This window comes from Procambarus clarkii, chromosome 90 (assembly GCF_040958095.1).
Source record: "Procambarus clarkii isolate CNS0578487 chromosome 90, FALCON_Pclarkii_2.0, whole genome shotgun sequence".
Taxonomy (NCBI): domain Eukaryota; kingdom Metazoa; phylum Arthropoda; class Malacostraca; order Decapoda; family Cambaridae; genus Procambarus; species Procambarus clarkii.
In genome coordinates this window covers 5,664,341-5,684,867 of record NC_091239.1, presented here as the reverse complement: position 1 = coordinate 5,684,867, position 20,527 = coordinate 5,664,341, and the positions used below count along the sequence as shown (strand labels likewise).

Below are 20,527 nucleotides of genomic sequence, written 5' to 3'. Positions count from 1 at the left end.
CTATGAAACTTTTCCCAGTGTGACCTATGATACTTTTCTCAGTGTGACCTATGATACTTTTCTCAGTGTGACCTATGATACTTTCAAAGTACAGAACTGTAAATATTACCTCCACCTACTTTGAGTTTCTTCTCTACTGATTAAAATTTTCTAAGGTTCACCTTTAATATTACTGTTGATACGATATTAAGTACACAGATATATACAGTAAAACAAAATATTACTAACACTGTAAATATTGTAAGCATAAAGATAGACTGTACTCCATAAGGTACACTTGGTATCATGTAAATGATGAAAGGTTAGAAATAACTAAATTGATAATGCTTAAGTGTGTATATAATAGAAAAACTGCCAGTGGAATATCTGGAAGTTTGTCTCATGTTAGCGTTATGTGAGATATGACAGAGTCGAATATCAGTAGGAGCCATGAGGAGGATTCGAATCTATGGTCCTTAATCTAACATATCAAGTAAGATGAAAAGGTACATTGTAGCAAAATGTATATCAACATATAAATAATATATAAATTAACAAAGGTGATTACACTAGTGATGATATGTCTTGTATACTAACATTGTGGAAGTTGATAATACAAGTTACAGTTTAAGTTTGAAGCACAAAGTAGGAAACTATGAGGATGAAATTAGATACTTTTCAATTTACTTTTAAATAAGGCATAGACATGTTTTTAATTCATTAGGCAGGGAGTTCCATACACTGGGTCCTATTATTGGCATGGAGAGTTTGCACAGTATTAGTTTGACTCTGGGGACATCAAGGATATATTTATTTATAGTGTGGTACAGAGTTTGCTAGAGTTCTGATAGCAGATTTTTGCTGAGTGATGATGGGCTTGAGGTAGTTTACAATGGTGGAACTCCATACACAGATACCATATGTTAGATAGGATAGATTAGCGCGAGGTATAGTAAGAGGAGAGCAGAGTTTGGAATATAATTTCTGATTTTAGAGAATATACTGTTACGGTGCCCTCTCCTATTTCTTTCGTTTGCCGGCTTAAAGAGTCATATCAGCTCTCCCTACTGATTCTCTGAGGTTCAGGGAGTCTAATGATATATGTGGCGACCAGACCGGCTGCCATTTAATGGAAGGAGGTTATATTATAAGTTGTAAATAAAGGAAAATTGGCGCCCTGTTATAAAATGAAACAGTATCCCCTACGGCAGATATGACCTTTTGGAAGGGAGACAAGCCGATCGCGGATTGGCCGACGTAGGTCGCGGGCGACAAATCAGGGCCCGCCATGACGTCACCGAGTGCCCCGGGCGGCGCCAACGTCAGAGTTGTACTGACCGTGGAAGCGACAGGACGCGCCTCGGTCTGCTCTCAAGGATTGGAGGCTCTGCAAGCCTTGTTCAGTGGATTGAGCTGGCCTTCGCAGCCCATCACAGTTATTGGAGGCCCTGCGCTTCTGGGAAGCCAAAGAGGAACCAAGTTCAGTGAGCAGAGAAGTGCCAAACTTGGAAAATAGTCGGCGACGACGCTGGGCGGCGCCGCTGGCTGGACGTTGAGGTCTGAAGGGTGGGCAGGCAGGCCTAGCTGTGACTGGGGTCACATCCACTGAGAATCTTGGAAGGACGACACCGTGCCTAGGACAAGGAGCAACGCCCTGTGGGAGAGGCCAGTGTGGGGAAAAATAGTGATTAGCTCAGCGCCCATCGATGAACCAGGATTGGGGCAGCTGAATCTCAGGGATTGGAACGGCGACGACGCGAAGGCTTCACGACACCTGAGGACCTGTGGAACGTCCTGGATCGTCGAGGATCGACCCAAGGAAGCGTGGAAATCTCACACCATCGAGGGACAGGCGTCGTGAGCCAGGAGTGTAAGGTAGATCATTTTTCCCTCCCATTACCCCTTGTATGAGTAGGCTAGTTAGGCCACAATATTTACTTGTGTATGTGGCAGCAAGACTTTATTACTTTAATAGTAGAGTAGGCTGCAAAGCAGCTTGTGTCCAGGACTGTCAGAGAGGACAGTGTGTATGGATGGCAGGACAGTGAAGTAGAGGTGCCGACGTGGTGAAGAGGCCCTCCTGTGAGAGTGTGAGACTCCTGTCTTCCTGCCCAGTTGAAGGAGAGTTGGAGGTCGTGGAAGAAGAGGCTGACGATCTCCAGATTCATCATCCATATTCCATATTCATGTATTACTTGCGATTGTGTGTGTGTGTTCATGTAATTTGCATCAGTAAATCCACACATTTTATTACTGTGTTTGAGTGTGCCTCCATTTATGATATTTCTCTATGAGCATACATTTCTGGCTACAAACAATATATAATACACCCACTGAACTGCATTGCTGGGGTGCAGATATAATAACCCAGCTGGCGACCTTGCTAAGAGGAAGATAGAGAAGACAGGCGGGAAAGGAGTTCCTGCAACCTTTTTTTGTCTGGCAGGCAAGACTCAGGGAGGTTATGGTTATAGGTAAGCCTGAGTCTTCCTTCACTCCCCCACGGGTCTAGGCCGGAACTGTTAACAGCAGTTTCCCCGTGTTTGACTGAAGGGCTTCCAGGGTGAATCAGTGGCACCCCTTTGTGGTGGAAGCAAAGACCTGCGGAGGTGGGCATTGTTGGTCCTCTCTTGTGTGACCAAGGAGACTCCGGTGAATCCAGGGAGTCGGAGGGGCTGAGTATTTGGGCCTTTGAGCCCCTAGCAACCGAGTGTTAGCAGAGCCCCGGACCGCCCACCCCCACGTGACAAGAGAACTGGCGACCTTACCAGGATTCGAACCCCAGTAGCCAGGAACTGGGAACCTCGCCAGGAAGCGCGGGTCAAGCTACAGTGTGGCCCAAATTTCAAGACAAGTGTTGCCAGGGTACTAATACAGTGTGGCCAGTGAATTCAGTAGTACTGTTACTCAACCGGCTAAGGGACTGAAACGGTGAAATTAGTGCCTACTAACTTGTCTGTGCTGTCGTGTATGCTCAATGATATAGAGATGGAGGAAGACAAAGTAAAGAAATTTATTGACACAAGGGACGAGAGAATTTTGGAAGAGTGTACCAAGGCCCAGCTCCAACAAGTGGCAAACCACTTTGGGATCAGGTTGAGGACGACTAAGGTAGCGGAGCGAAGGATAGAGATCATGGCACAGCTCACAGCTCGAGAGGAAGCGACGGGAGAGGAGCCATCTCAAGAGGAGCCGTCCCGAGGAGAGCCGTCGCAAGGTGAACCGTCCCGACTAGGGCCTCCCCAAGCGCCTCCCAGTGTGGAGAGAATTCACAGTGAACATGGGAGCAGTGGAAGGTCCAGCTGTAGTAAGAGGAGCCTGCAACTGGAAATAATGAAGATGCAACTGGAAGCCCAGCTGCGACGAGAGGAGAGAGAAGCGCAAATGCAGCGAGAGGAACGTGCGGCTGAGCTGCAGCAAGAGGAACGCGCGGCTGAGCTGCAGCGAGAGGAACGTGCGGCTGAGCTGCAGCGAGAGGAACGTGCGGCTGAGCTGCAGCGAGAGGAGCGAGAAGCTCGGCTGCAGCGAGGAAGAAGGAGAGAGACAACTGCGACTGGAGGAGATAAGGGCAAAGAAAGAAGTCGAATTGCGTCGCGTTGAACGTGGTCTGCCCTCACTACCTGCACGGCGGGATGACCTCAAGGTAAGGGAACGTGACTTACCTACGTTCGAACCACAAGAAGCTGAGGCGTTCTTCGAACACTTTGAACGGATAGCAACTCTGAAGGAGTGGCCGGAAGATGATTGGGCTGCTCTGGTCCAGGGCAGGTTGACTGGTGAGGCCCGGGAAGCCTATAACATGCTGGACCTAGAGGAGTGCACTAGTTATGACGCGATTAAGAATGCGGTTCTCCATTCATTCCGGCTGACTCCGGAGATGTACCGGAAGCGGTTCAGAGAGTGTACAAGAGCGTCGGGAAAGACTTACGCCGAGACCGCCAGGGATATGGAACGGAAATTCCTACGATGGTTGAAGGCGGAGGAAGCGGAGTCGGTGGATGATGTTAAACGACTGATAGTGATGGAGAAGTTCATGTCTGTGCTCCATCCTGAGTTGCGAGTAAGGGTGAGAGAAGCAGGTATTAAGGACCTGAAGGCTGCAGCGGATCGAGCCGACATGCTGGAGGAGGCACTACATATCAGGAGGGAGGGGCCGCCCAGACACTCGCCTTACCCCAGGTCGGGAGGGAACCTTAGGAGTTCAGGAGGAGCGAGGACGGGTGGGGACTCTCCCAAGAGTAGTGTGCCCGATGAAGTAACGTGGTTCAAGAGCTCAAGAGACGCGGGGAGGAAGCCCCAAGCGGTGAGCAGTGGACCTAACTCGGGAGCAAGTGCTGCAGTCCCGGATACGACGACAGGGAGTCCAAGGAGGACCCAGGGAACGTCTGCAAGTGGTACCGCCAGAGTGACTAGCGAGTGGCCGCCCAGGGGAGGCAGCCGATGCTACAACTGTGGCGTGAGAGGACATTATGCCCGCGAGTGTGAGGAGCACCAAAGGAATGTAGGATTAATGTTGGAAGAGGAGAGAGTGTTTGTTCACACCCCATATCATAGTGGACCCAATGTGAATGGTTGGGAAATGAAGTTGGGTGAACATCCCTTCGTTTTCGGGGCCAACGTGAAGTTTGGAAAGTCAGACCCAGTGGAGGTTGCCGTGCTTCGAGATACGGGTGCTGACATAAGTATGGTGACCAGGAGTATTCTCCCCAAGGAATTTAATGATTCACCTGTGGGAGTGGTGAGGATACGCAGTGTGGGGGAGGAATACAGGTTGCCACTTCACGAAGTACAGCTGATTGCCGACTGCGGAGTCGAGAAAGCTATAGTAGCTGTAGCCCCTAAGTTACCCCTAGAGCATGTGCAGATGGTGCTGGGTAATGACCTCGGAGGAGGCAGGATACAACCCGATTGGGCCAGGAGTGCCTATGTTGCAAGCAGCGGTACAACCCTGCCAGGTGAGGTATCGGTCGTTCCAGATGGTGGTGAGGAAGCCGACTTCGCCAGGGAAAACGTCGCCAGAGACGACGACAACGAGGGCGAGAGTGCAGAGAGGTCGTCGGAGGTTGTGGAAAACCCCGACGGGGACCTCCGACTAAGCCTGATGATGCGTGTGGAGGAGTGGCGAGGAGCAGCTGTACAAACGCCTGGGGCGGTGAGGAGGCTGCAGACCGCACTCCCTCCATACAGAAACGTGAATAAAGTAAGCTCAGTGGATGAGCGAACGGCAGTGAGGGGCAGAGTGGAGGAACCACGACGCAGTGCACCCTATGCCGGCCAGATGAATAGTGGTAGGTGCAAGATGAACCACCGTGGTGAGGTGAGCCACAGGGAGGTGGATGAGCCCAACCACGAACCGAAGAAGACGTCTGCAGGGAAGAGAATCTCATGGAGGAGTGAAGATGTTCGTCGGGAACGAAGGAGCGAGTGGTATAGGAAAGGCAATACGAAGAAAGCAGGGAATAGGTACACCCAGGGTAAGTGCCAGCCTAACCAGAGGGGCATTGGGCCATCGCAAAAGCCTAGTGTGGAAGAGAGGAAGCTGCTGGATGGAGTACAGGTTACAAGTGCCACTGTGAGGAGACAACGCACCTACGGGAGAAGAGGAATCGAGAAGAGAGAAGATTGGCGAAGAGGAGATCATGAGATGAAACATGGAGTACCTGTAGGACGCAGTGGAAATGCAAGACTATCTCGGAGTGCACGACGCGGTGGAGGCGCCGCATGCACTGAATCTTACAGTGGTAACGAGCCGTGGGAGTACACTCGTAGCCACGGAGAGGGGATTTCTTGTAGATGTTCAGGGAACACCCATCACACCCGGTACTATGCGAGGTGGAGATACAATGAGGCAAGTGACTGGCAAAGTGGTATGAGCCACGTCACCAACTGGAGGAGTGACACTTCAGGAACGGAGGGAGCAAGAGTATAGGTTGCCCTCTTGAGTGCTGCTCTTCCGATATGACTCTTATTTTAAGGGGAGGGGTATGTTACGGTGCCCTCTCCTATTTCTTTCGTTTGCCGGCTTAAAGAGTCATATCAGCTCTCCCTACTGATTCTCTGAGGTTCAGGGAGTCTAATGATATATGTGGCGACCAGACCGGCTGCCATTTAATGGAAGGAGGTTATATTATAAGTTGTAAATAAAGGAAAATTGGCGCCCTGTTATAAAATGAAACAGTATCCCCTACGGCAGATATGACCTTTTGGAAGGGAGACAAGCCGATCGCGGATTGGCCGACGTAGGTCGCGGGCGACAAATCAGGGCCCGCCATGACGTCACCGAGTGCCCCGGGCGGCGCCAACGTCAGAGTTGTACTGACCGTGGAAGCGACAGGACGCGCCTCGGTCTGCTCTCAAGGATTGGAGGCTCTGCAAGCCTTGTTCAGTGGATTGAGCTGGCCTTCGCAGCCCATCACAGTTATTGGAGGCCCTGCGCTTCTGGGAAGCCAAAGAGGAACCAAGTTCAGTGAGCAGAGAAGTGCCAAACTTGGAAAATAGTCGGCGACGACGCTGGGCGGCGCCGCTGGCTGGACGTTGAGGTCTGAAGGGTGGGCAGGCAGGCCTAGCTGTGACTGGGGTCACATCCACTGAGAATCTTGGAAGGACGACACCGTGCCTAGGACAAGGAGCAACGCCCTGTGGGAGAGGCCAGTGTGGGGAAAAATAGTGATTAGCTCAGCGCCCATCGATGAACCAGGATTGGGGCAGCTGAATCTCAGGGATTGGAACGGCGACGACGCGAAGGCTTCACGACACCTGAGGACCTGTGGAACGTCCTGGATCGTCGAGGATCGACCCAAGGAAGCGTGGAAATCTCACACCATCGAGGGACAGGCGTCGTGAGCCAGGAGTGTAAGGTAGATCATTTTTCCCTCCCATTACCCCTTGTATGAGTAGGCTAGTTAGGCCACAATATTTACTTGTGTATGTGGCAGCAAGACTTTATTACTTTAATAGTAGAGTAGGCTGCAAAGTAGCTTGTGTCCAGGACTGTCAGAGAGGACAGTGTGTATGGATGGCAGGACAGTGAAGTAGAGGTGCCGACGTGGTGAAGAGGCCCTCCTGTGAGAGTGTGAGACTCCTGTCTTCCTGCCCAGTTGAAGGAGAGTTGGAGGTCGTGGAAGAAGAGGCTGACGATCTCCAGATTCATCATCCATATTCCATATTCATGTATTACTTGCGATTGTGTGTGTGTGTTCATGTAATTTGCATCAGTAAATCCACACATTTTATTACTGTGTTTGAGTGTGCCTCCATTTATGATATTTCTCTATGAGCATACATTTCTGGCTACAAACAATATATAATACACCCACTGAACTGCATTGCTGGGGTGCAGATATAATAACCCAGCTGGCGACCTTGCTAAGAGGAAGATAGAGAAGACAGGCGGGAAAGGAGTTCCTGCAACCTTTTTTTGTCTGGCAGGCAAGACTCAGGGAGGTTATGGTTATAGGTAAGCCTGAGTCTTCCTTCACTCCCCCACGGGTCTAGGCCGGAACTGTTAACAGCAGTTTCCCCGTGTTTGACTGAAGGGCTTCCAGGGTGAATCAGTGGCACCCCTTTGTGGTGGAAGCAAAGACCTGCGGAGGTGGGCATTGTTGGTCCTCTCTTGTGTGACCAAGGAGACTCCGGTGAATCCAGGGAGTCGGAGGGGCTGAGTATTTGGGCCTTTGAGCCCCTAGCAACCGAGTGTTAGCAGAGCCCCGGACCGCCCACCCCCACGTGACAATACCAATTTTTTCTGAGACTTTTTTGGATATGTGTTGTATGTAGGTGCTGAAGTTCAGTCTCTTGTGTATTTATAGGCCAAGGAACTTTCCCTCGATTTTATTGCTGGTGTTAACATTCTCTATCTGATGTTAAATTTGATTTGAAGATTTATTACGAAGTTTAGTTTAGTTCATTGATTATGCACCCCATACCCATCTTGTGGGCGGTAGTGGAAAGGGTTACAGAGGCACATAATGGGCTCAGGGACTGAACCCCACAATTCATTTAGTTACAATCTTGATGAGCTAGTTATAAAATTCAATATAAGTCGTCACATCAACAATGGGATCGAGATCGACCACAAGTACAGTTTCTAAATTAAGCAACTGACATATGTGGAAAGCTAGTGTCGCAATTGATATGTTTGTCCTGAACACTGCCCCCCCCCCCCATCCAGTGGGCAGCGGTGGATAGGTTACAATCACTTAGTTACTACCTACGGTTAGCAAACTGGGGATATTTGGCTAAAATTTCTGGTAGCAGATCATTTTGAATGAAATATTGACACATCGTTGGAACATTGGTTATAGAATTGTCTCTAAATTCACGTATCTTTTCGCACTCCGTCACATAGTGACGGAGGGTGTGCGAATAATTTTGTTGACACAGCTTACATTTGGTCAGGTCTGCATCGGCAGATAATGAAAATTCCCAGAGATACTTGTAACCGAGTCTAAGCCGAGCAGTAGTAACATCTAGAAGTCTGCTAATTTTATTGGATGATCCATAAATGTGTGGCTCCTCTTGCATGATAGTATGATGATAGATGGAATTACTGGATGGAATGATGGAATTATTACAAAATAAAATATATTTGGTCTTTTCTATGTTATGCAAGTTTGTTGATTGCCAACCATGAGTGGACTTTTTTAATTCATTATTTACAATATTATTTAGTGTCTGGGGGTTGGGGTCAGAAAAATTGAAGGTAGTATCGTCAGCAAATAGTATAGGTTTAAGAATGTTAGAAACATTTGGCAAATTATTGATGTACATAAGAAATAGGAGAGGTCCTAGGATGCTGCCCTGCGGCACTCCTGCTGTCATTGGTAGAGTGGGGGAGGAACGAATATAGTTCAGAGCAAGGCTTCAGATACCATACTCAGTTTATATTCATATTCAGTTTGCATCATACCATTGATGCAGTTTAAGTAAGATGTAGTTATGGTTTACAGTATCAAAGGCTTTTATCAGGTAAATGAAGAGGCCAACTGGGAATCAATTTGTTGTATTTTTTGCCACTCTTTGAGCATTGGACAGTGTGTTAATAGATGATGGTGATTTTAAATAGATTTTGAATAGGTGATCTAAAAATAGATGATTTTAAAAGATGTAAGAAATGAAAGAATAAAATTTGAGATGATAAAAGCAATTGTTTGAGGAGAATAAAAGAAAAATTTATAGTGATACTGAAGCAAGAGACTTTAACCAGATAAATCTTTATACTGTATTAACAGTTTAAAGGCAAGGAGACAGTGGGGAGCATCTAAGTCCATCACTAACAGAAAACACTTGCTGTAAGATGAGAAAACAACCTTCGCTTAATGCGCATGATACCTAAGCATGTTTGAGATGCTTATAATATATAAACCCATTCAGAGATCGAGTAACACATGCTTTAAGTTGAGAACAAATGGTAAAAAATAGCCCAAACAACAGCTGATAAGGTAAGCCAGTGATTACTGAAATTGGGACTTTTCAGTATAGTCCAACTCGCAAATCATCAGAAACCAATACTCTATTATGTCAGAAAATTAGCTCTCTTGTGGCTAACTATTCAGTATGCCCCTTAAGGAGCAGGGAGATTTGTAGAGGTACCTATCTCTGTGGATTAACAGATCCACCATGAGCTTGATATGTTAAGCATGTTTACGAATTGCCAGTGAGTTAAACACAAACTACCGAGGTTTGCTCAGAAATTAGTATTCGTTAGACTTAACGCTCTAACTTTCAACGGGACTTGATATACATGTTTCTCTTGACGAGGTCGGAAGTATAATATATATATTTTTATTATTTTTAACTTAATTATCTGAGTTTAAACTTCCAATATTTAATGCTGATGATCTAATGAAATTTATTTTTACACTCCTATTTTCAGTGGCTTTCGGTACTGATCACACAGATTGTGATATGCTAGCTGTGGTGTTCATGTCACACGGGGAACAAGATATCTTGTGGTGTAGGGATGGCCACATAAAAGCCGAGTATCTTTTTGAGAGCTTTCAAAGCGATCAATGTAAATCTCTCGCTGGAAAACCAAAGTTGTTCTTCATACAGGTAAGACTGTCATGTATAAAGCATGCTTAAATACTTAACATTAACCTAAATAATTAACAGCATGCTTATATAATTAATATTAACTCACAATGACCATAAATTTGTCCCACGTAAGTGGGGGAAATTTTCTGACTGTCCTGGACTGTTATGAAATTGACTTGATGATGGCTCACGGTGTTCTGAAATGTACCTTTTTCATTGTGTGTATTTGTTCTAGCTATGTTATTGGAATTTTTATTTTAATACTTAAATATCTATGCATTTTAATATAATAATAATATTAACAATGACAATAACAATAATAATGATAATGATAATGATAATAATAATAATAATAATAATAATAATAACAATAATAATATTAATAATAATAAGAATAAGATTAAGAATAAGAATAATATTTATTTATTTACAAGGTACAATGGGTTGGTGAGATTACATAAGATTGGTATTTTTACATTCATGCAAAGCCATTAATGGTGCATGAGTTAGTTTTTTAAACTTTGTTCAATGTTAACAAATCTTTTTTGACTAGTTGTATATGAAAAGGGCTGCAATTGTTCCAAGCTTCAGAACTGCAGCCTAAATCGAGAGGGAGATTGTTTTTCAACGAATATTACACATTTTCAGTAAGTTACTTCAACCACACGTTTCAGATATAACCGTTCTATGACACTTTTCTGACACATTAGCATATAATAAAGGATCTGTTGTCGCTGATTTTCCAAAATATGTTTAGTTTTACTAATACAAATAGTCAAAGTTCCCCCCCCCCTTAAAAAAAATGCAAATATATCATGTTTATTGCTATTATAAAATCAATAAATGAAGTTAGGAAAAAACGCTGGCATCAGATTTTAGAGATATAAACTTTACATATAAGGTGTATGTTTCATGTAAATGTAATAAAAATGAAAGAGTAGCAACTCCGTTTATTTTATTTGATAAGTAAATCATTAAAAGTTAAAGTCTAAGGTACTGCCATCTGTCACTGAGGTTGACATCAACCAATTTCCTCCAAAATTGGCACCCTTTCAAATAAGCTTACGTGCAGTCAGGTGATTAATTTTCATGCAAATCGTCCGATAAACAAATAAGAAAAATAACATTAATTTTTTTTTTACTTAATTTTTTTATAAAACTAATTTTTTTAATATACGCTATTGTGATAACTGAGAGTCATAGACATGATGTCAGTTGACACGTGTTTGATGTTAATTTTTGAAAATTATGGAAAATTTTTGACACAATATTTTTTTTCTCCCTTCTATTTACGCTACGATGCTGAGACTTGGACCAAATGACTCACTTTTCATATACAATTCGTCAAAAAAGTTTGATTGAAATCGAACTAGTTTTCATTAATTGCATATTTGGAACTGATGCCTCCTTAACACGCATAGCGTTTCGGGGCAGGTCCTTAAGCTAACATATCAGGTAAGATGAAAAGGTACATTGTAGCAAAATGTATATAAACATATAACTACAATATAAATTGACAGAGGTGATTACATCACCATATACAGTATGTCTTAAGTACTAATATTAGGGAAGTGGGTAGTACAATATATGGTGAAAGTTTTAGGCACAAGGAAAGATACCATGAGGATGAAATTAAGTACTTTTTGGTTTTACTTTTGAATAAGGCATAAGTTGGACAAATTTTTAATTCATTATTGAGTGAGTTCCATAGACTGGGTCTTTTTATTTGCATTGAGGATTTGCATAGATATAGCCTGACTCTGAGGATAACAAAGACATATTTATTTCTGATGTGGCGCTCATGGTTTCTATTACACCTGTCAAGGAAAAGTTTCAGATCAAGATTAGCATTTAGGATCAAAGTTTGCTTCATGTATATATCACATGAGAAGGTGTGGAGTGAGTGTATGGCTAGCATGTTAAGGTATTAACATGTTTAGCATGTTAAGGTATTAACATGTTTAGCATGTTAATTTCTCTGAGCTTTACTAGTTGTCAGGGAAAGTCGAAAATTCTAGTTTGGCAAACTGGAAACTTCTGGAAACTTTACTTATTAAGACTACTCAATAGCTTGGTCGTTAGATCTTCGGCCTCACAGGCGTGGGGTCCATGGTTCGAGTTTATTAGAGCCCAAGTGAATGGAATAAGATGATTGATTGATGAAGATTAAGCCACACAAAAGGTGGCACGGCCATGAATAGCCCGTAAGTGGTGGCCCTTTTGAGCCATTACCAGTATCAAGAGCTAATACTGGAGATCTGAGGAGGTGCGACTGCACCCTGCGTGACGGGAGATGTCTCCCCCAATAAGATGAGGCACTGTTTGGGTTATATATGGTCCACACGCCGGCGAGTTCACCTTCATCAGTAAATTATGGCCAATCCTCTACAGAATTATCACAGTGACAAAATACAACTTCACTTCCAGCATCAGACTGGCAGGCGGTGTTTAACACCACCGCCAGTAACAGGTGATAGCCTGTTATAACACAGGCTTCAGTTACATCAAGAATTAACAGACTGACATTACTTCTATCTCGTAACTCAACTCACGTTGTTCACGTGGCCCCACAAAGTGAGGTGATTCGATGAAATATCTATGCCCAAGCTTACCATCAAATGCTGTTGCCTAGTTGGGAATATAGCCTCGGCTTCCAATGACCTTAGTACAGTCACGGTAGTTGAGTTGTTAAGGAACCAGGTACGCCATGGTGCATAGTGCTCTTGGCTGTCTGGGTTCGAACCCTTCTGGGGTATGGAGTTTTCAGTTGCATATTGGCTTGAGGACGATTCAAGCTAACATATGTTGTTGAATATGACCGAAAGGGTAAGATTAATGACTCTAACCCGAATCTTCTCAATATTTCTGATGTTTTTCTTCACTGTCGAGGGTAGATGAAAAATTAATTCTCCAAAATTTAATTTCACACTTTATTTATGGTCTGACGCGTCGAACCGTTTTGCAAGACACTTCTTACATTTTCAAAGACAATTTTACATATTCTGCCAATGCTAATATTCGCTTGTGGTGAGGTAATACAGGACATTATTGAGATGTATAAGTGAATCAATGGGTACATCATTGCGTGTTTTATCTTCTTGCTTCTGTGTTGGTTCAGGGTCTTGAAGTGGGTAGAATGTTCTTATTGGCTTTTGATTGCTGGTTTTGACTTTTTGATGTGTAGGGCCTCGCTGGTGTCGTGTCTCCTGTTGTCATTGTATCTGTCGATAATTTTTGTGTTGCTTGTTAAGATCTCTTGTGATGGTCTGGTTGTGTGTGGAGGTTATATGCTCCTTGATGGAGCCCTGTTGCTTATGTATTGTTAATCGCCTAGAGAATGACGTTGTTGTATTGCCTATATACTGAGATCTTTGTGGCTGACAGTCCCCAAGTTGGCAGGTGAAGGCATAGACGACGTTGGTTTCTTTCAAGGCATTCTCTTTGATCAACAGCCAATAAACACATATTTACATTCTACTCACTTCAAGACCCCGAAACAACAGACCACTGTTTAATTAATATATATGTATGAAATACAAACAGACCACTGTTTAATTCCCTTTGACTCTCAATATTATTTGTTGTGTATTCACTTAACCCTGCGGTATTTTTTTCCCTAATATACTGTGCCCTGAACAGTTCATTCCCTTTGTATTAATTTACTGTCACTTTCCATTACATCGTCTGACCTTATCAATCCTGAAATTGTACACTTTCCGCCACCATTACCAACTTCTTTACATGTATACAGTTTCTGTTTCATGTGACTTCCAGAATGTCAGAACGGACAAGTTCTGTATAATATAGACTGCAGATATGTAGAGAGCTACGAACATATTTTAAATATAAATTTTCTCGTAAATTCTTCATTATTCATATCTTTGACATGATGTTTTGCAGGCATGTCGTGGAGAGCGTCTGGACACTGGCGTGACACTGGAACGCTCTCGACCTACTGATGAGACTGACTGCGGTTACTTGTCCTACAGAATTCCGGTAGCGGCTGATTTCCTAATCTGCTGGTCCACCATACCAGGTATCGTATGTATAATTGTACAGAACAATTATCCCTGAGGTCATGAGAGCTTTGTACCTAGATGCCTTTAATATATCCAAAATATATAATGTGTGATACACTAGCCAATATGCTGTTGGGCAGTGTGTGAGAGAGTGTGTGTGAAAACAGTGGAAGTTGGGTTTGAACCAGGTGCCAGGAAGGAGGCCTGGCTACCGGTTCTTAACTGTTTGCCTTTGTTCACACGGCAATAATTGGGGACCTGGTGTAAACAGATCTCTGGATTGTGGTCCATTGAAAACTGATAGGTTAAAGGTTAAGATGAACCATGAGAGGGAAGAGCTGTTAGCCTGTTAACAGGAGTCATAAATTTTCTGCACATGTTCCCTCGTGTATAAAAACTAAAACATAATAAATATTTTCTGACACTCAAGAGGCAGCTCTTCCCTTCAGTTGTCTATGATAATTGAATAAATGCATGATATCAGTTAGCGGGTGCTCTGTGCTTAGAAAGGTGGGCATACTGGAAGACAGTAAGAATGAGACAAAAGGGAGTTTAAAATGGAACCTAAGAATAAGATTTAAGGATAAAGTGAGAAAGAATGTGGCTATAAATAATGGGAAATTGTGTATAAAGATAAGAAAACTTAGCCAAGCTTCTCAAATTACCGGGAAAATGTTTGTGAGGAGCACTTCATTAGGCCTATTCTATGAATGTGAATTTAACTTTTCTCAAACTATGATTAATTTCAGGTCATTATTCGTGGCGCAACATCTCTAGTGGTTCCTGGTTCATACAGTCGTTGGTTCATGTCTTGGGCAAGGAATACACCTATGAAGATTTGCTGTCCATGATGATAAATGTCAATAGATATATGATTATTAACTACGAATCCCACTGCCCTTGTGAGTATTTCCTTTAAATTGAGTATATACGCTGGAATAGGAATATGCCTAATTCATTTATACCAATTTATGATTTATAGCAATTTTCCATAAGAATACGGTAATTATCTATACAACAGTCAAATAAAAATCAATATATGGTTTGATGCAGGTAAAGGTTAAATTTCTGAGCGTAGGCCACTCCATAATTTCCTCAAGTAAGCTTCAACCTCCCTAGGACATCGTGGAAGCCCAATTGAGAGTCAAACCTTCTTCCAACACCAGTTTAGCAGGAATCTTTCCTAAACACCCTTGCTCCAGCCTTATAGAAAATTCCATTAGGTTCCTTACTCATCTTTAAGGATGAGTAAGGATCTTGGCCGAGCTTGCCAACTGTTGAACACTTTTATAATACTTTCTTTGTAATTTTTCTTAACTACAAAATTTTCTTAATATCTTCCTAAAATTTGTATTAGCTAATTATCTAATACAAAAGCAGTTTTACATTTGCATTATAGCTAAATGTCATTTGATGTATGTACATAGCCACATAGGCAAAATATAAAAATTTTGATTGCTAAACATGTTTCATATGCAGTGAATGTTATATGATAAACATATTTTACAATCGCTACCAGACATCTTGAGGTTATCTTGAGATGATTACGGGGCTTAGCGTCCCAGCGGCCCGGTCCTTGACCAATCCTCCTTTTTGTTACAACCCTCCCCCCCCAGGAAGCAGCCTGTAGCAGCTGTCTAATTCCCAGGTACCTATTTACTGATATGTGAACAGTAGCATCAGGGTGAAGGAAACTCTGCCCATTTGGTATCGAACCCGGAACCTCAGGACTACGAATGTGAAGCGCTGTCCACTCAGCTGTCAGGCCCCTTGATTTGTCAAAGACATGATTTGTCTTTTTGAAAGATATCATACTGCAGATTCTTTATAGGAGACTGAATATAGATAGGTCAATAAAAAGCTTTATTAAATCTCTTGTGAGGTAGCAAATTAATGGTCACATAATTAAAGATATTCAGGGAATCATGAAAGACCTACGTGAGCTAAAAATGAACCAGTATCATTATAAACTTTAGCAACGGTTGTGAGTCCAACCTTGTTATACCTTATAGTAAGTTGAGAAACAGCAGCTGCCTGTTCTGGACAGAAATCTTCACAATTTGAGAATGTAATGTTTTTTAAATACAGAGCAATTAGTCATATTCATGAGGAAATCTTCCCATTCAATCTTTGTACAGGAGCAGTTCTAATCTTTTCAGTTATCGATAGATTGTGTCCGGAGGGTATCATACCAGCCCTTGTATAAGGTACTGTACTAATATGATTGTCAGTACAGTACAGTCCTTGATATTCCTTAGATTGTTATGTTGCTCAGTTTGTGTTCCCAAGTGATCACGATGACACCAATCAAAATAATTATATTTTGATCAGAATGGTTTTCATATTAGGAAATATAACTGATTTTAAAAATACTTTTCTCCCATACTCATATTGATGAGTTTACTTTTCACTTTACTTTAAATTTCTTTCATCCTAAACCTGCTTCCAACACTATTGAGCACACTGAGCTCTGCCCTCTCTCCATATCTTAACTCAAAACTCTTACCAATACCTTTCGTCTCTCTATATAAAGCTCGCCTTTCGACAAACTAACACTCTTCGTAGCACTCTAGTTCACACTGCTCCTCCTGTTTCTAATGCTGCTGGTGTGCACTCTATTTTCTGTTCGTCTTGTTCTCTCGAATACTTTGGTGAAACGTACACTAAATGACAGACTTAAGGAACACAAAAGAAGTGTTAAGTCTGCAGACACGAACAATTCTTTCTTCTGTCATGTTAGGGATTCTAATCATCCTATTGATTGAGCTTCCTCTAAAATAATCTTTCCTCCCTCTACTCTACACAGACACCGTCTTGTCGAATTGGCTCTAATACACAGCCCACCCAACATGAACCTGAGTCCTGGCTTTGTTGCTGTTGACTTTTTCCCTTTCTCAGTATATTCTCAAATGTTCAAAACTTTCTAACAAACGTGACTTAACATAAGCCTACCCTTCCTTTTATGTCTCTTTGTCTTTATCTTGTTTCTCTTAGGATCCCTTTTTTATTCCTATTATTACACCTAATCTTCCGTATCATTTACCTTGCTCTTATCTTCTAAGATTTCCACCTCCTCACCTATCTCTTGCCTACTTAATGCCCTTGCCTCCCTCATCTTAAGAGGTCCCGACCTCTCCGTAGGGTGCAGTCGCACCTCCACAGATCTCCAGTATCAGCTATTGATACTGGCTCCAAACGGCCACCACTTACAAGCTATTCATGCCCATACCATCTTTTGGGTGGCTTAATCTTCATCAATCAGTCAATCTCGTCTAATCACTATCGACTTCATTATGGTCCAGGACGGACCGAAACGTCGTCATCTCGTCAATTTCTAGTGTGTGGTCAACTGTATAATAATAAATAATAATAATAATAATAATATTTTATTTAGGAAAAGTACATACATAGATACATAGATAGGTAGAGCTAGTACATACAATACCTAAAGCCACTAGTACGCATAGCGTTTTGGGCAAGGTGAGATGGGGGAAAAACACTTAGACTAAAACTTAATTGCTTAAAGTATAAATTGCGTTGAAAAAAAATATAAAATAAAAGATAAAAAGGGGGGAACATGGTAGAAAATAGTCAATATACAAGTTGGTCAACAAACAGCATTTTTTAAAAATAGTACGACATGGGTTGACATTTAGCGGTAAGGTAGGTTACATGGAGTTAATTAGGTAGTACTTAGTTTTCATCTTAAACTGGTTGAGAGAGGTACAGCCTTTGACATGATTGGGAAGGTCATTCCACATCCTGGGTCCCTTGATTTGTAGAGCATTTCTAGTTTGATTAAGTCGTACTCTTAGAATATCAAATAGGTATTTGTTTCTGGTGTAGTGCTCATGGGTTCTGTTACAACCTTCTAAGAAGCTTTTAAGCTCAGGATTGACATTACAATTCAGAGTTTTAAATATATAGAGTACACATGAGAAGATGTGCAGTGACTTAATATTTAACATTCAGAGATTTGAGTAAAGGTACCGAGTGCTATACTGCTGCCGAGCATCAGAAACAAATACCTACTTGATATTCTAAGAGTACGACTTAATCAAACTAGAAATGCTTTACAAATCAAGGGACCCAGAATGTGGAATGACCTTCCCAATTATGTCAAAGACTGTACCTCTTCCAACAAGTCAAAGATAAAAATTAAGTACTACCTAATTAAGTCCATGTAACCTACCTCACCCCTAAATGTCAACCAAGTCTACTATTTTAAACAATGCAGTTTGTTGACCAAATTGTATATTTGCTATTTTTCTGCCATGTTCCCCCCCCCCCCCTTTGTTTTTTTTTTTATTTTCTCAACACAATTTATACTTTAATCTCAATTAGTATTAAGTTTTAGTCGTAGTGTTCATCCTGCCCGAAACGCTTTGCGTAATAGTGACTTTAGGCATTGTATGTACTTGCTCTATCTATAAATCCTTCAATGTTTTGCATCTCACCTGGTAGGTATGTACTTACCTGAATAAATATTTGATTTGATTTGATTACATAATAATCATAATAATAATCATAATAATAATCATAATAATAATCATAATAATTACATAATTATTACGTACATAATAAATTATAATCTGCAGCAGAAAATTCACATAGGTATGCCAGAAGATGTTTATAAAATTTGGGCAAATTAGATGTGCCCAAATTCTCTATTTGGACACGAGCTCAAAAACTATTTGCCACCCCCGCCCTAGGCCACCTATTAACCTTCCCCAGAGTGCAACCCCACAACAATTACCTAACTCCTTGGAACCTATTTTACTTCTAGAGTGAGTAGTTTTATCAGGTGAAAGGAAACGTGGCCAAATTTATTCTGTCTTGTCTGGGAATTGAACCCTGGTCCCTTGGTTCTGAGTCGAGAAAATAGACCACTGTGCTAGAGGTCTGTGCGAGGAGTTGATACTTGCAAACTTCAAAATTGCGTTTAATGAAATATATGAAATGGGAAACATTAGTGAAACTATTGATGACATTCATGGGACGGAAATTCGAATATACAGTAGTTGTGTTCTGTCCATATGTAATAAAAAAAACTCTTCAACAATATTGGAAAGGTAGTCATGCTTCAAATGACTTCCAAACATTAAAAAGCAGGAGCAATGATTTGATTTTTCGAACACAGACAAATTCACAACAAGAATCGACAACGTTGTCACGGAGTTGACAACGTTGTTCTTATCAACTCATTGCCGTATGGTATTGTCGACATATACAATATCATATACATATACAATATATATTCACATATACTATACACACGACCTAATCCCCTTTCAAAATTTGATGTTTTCATAATTTCTTCCCCTCACTACAGGCAAACTTTAATTAATAAAACAATGAAGTTTATAATTATAAACTATATTAATAATTATACAATTTCTCACAATAACTGAAAAAATGTTTTATGATATAAAAATAGTGTTTTATCATTTTATGCACAGTTGGAAATGGACCTAAATACAGTGCAAAGTTTTAGGGATAATGTGACTGCCGGATTAACGTAAAATAACATTTGAAATATGACAATATATTTATCAAAGGTATTTTAATATTTAAAGGGAAAATTTAAAGTGAAAGCATCATCTTGCTTCCTAATTGTTAATTCTGCAAATCACATCAGATTGTGTTGATTCATTGTATTTATTTTATTTTAAAACAATGTGTAATTATTTTGTTTTACGTTTATTTCTGCAGCTAATCACCACATGCATGGAATGAAACAGACAGCCAGTATTGTCGCTACTCTGATGCGCAAGGTATACCTTACACCTAAATACTGACAACATGATGAGTGAAGAAACTCAACATGATCAGTCAGGCTTGCACTGGAGGCACCAATAACCTTGTAAGAACACGTTCAAATTTCTGAACGTGCAGATCCTCATGTATCCTTGTTGTCTGAGATAGATAAGTTCTTGTGTTGGCCAGTAAAACTCAAGAAGAAACCCTGTAAATTCTCTAGAGAAAGGGAAGCAAAAGAAAACAAGCCACTGTGGAACTTCCATCGGAGTTCGATGATGTCCCACTAGAATAGCCAGTCAAGTGGGACATCAATTAGTCTGTAAAGTCTGGCTAATAACAAGGCAAAGTCTACATTACTGTAAAACTGTATTTATATCCAGTTATTGTTGCTAATTGCTCAGTGAAAAATTATACTTTTAAATAAACAAATTAAGTTGTGTAAATTAGTGTGTTCTTCTGGTAGTGAGTGTTCTTCAAGGATAAATCTAAGCATTAAATTTGAATAATTGTCTTTAATAATATCTAATATAATTGTTGTAAATTATTTTCTTAGCTGACAAGTTTAACACCAAGTGAACAAAGAAGTTTGCAGGTATCTTGTAGAGTTTGTTTTATTTTCATACAAATGAACCTTATCAGGTAAAATGTCTTTCATTGCCATGAGTGATAACATTATCATGTAGAAAAGTCTCATTACCGTGACTTTGAAGAAATTAGGTTAGAACATTTTAGGA

At 41.4% G+C, this 20,527-nt stretch overlaps 1 protein-coding gene across 1 annotated transcript in view; it reads left to right on the top strand.

Moving 5' to 3' along the window:
- Window positions 1–19,990, top strand: part of LOC138359326 (caspase-1-like) — an 87,914-nt gene extending 67,924 nt beyond the window's left edge. Inside the window, exons 6-9 of the mRNA XM_069318464.1 lie at window positions 9,854–10,032; window positions 13,915–14,050; window positions 14,783–14,935; window positions 19,746–19,990. Of these exons, the coding sequence (XP_069174565.1) occupies window positions 9,854–10,032; window positions 13,915–14,050; window positions 14,783–14,935; window positions 19,746–19,831 (554 nt within the window). The 3' untranslated portion in view covers window positions 19,832–19,990. The remainder of the gene's footprint in view (window positions 1–9,853; window positions 10,033–13,914; window positions 14,051–14,782; window positions 14,936–19,745) is intronic.
- Window positions 19,991–20,527: the final 537 nt, after the last annotated feature.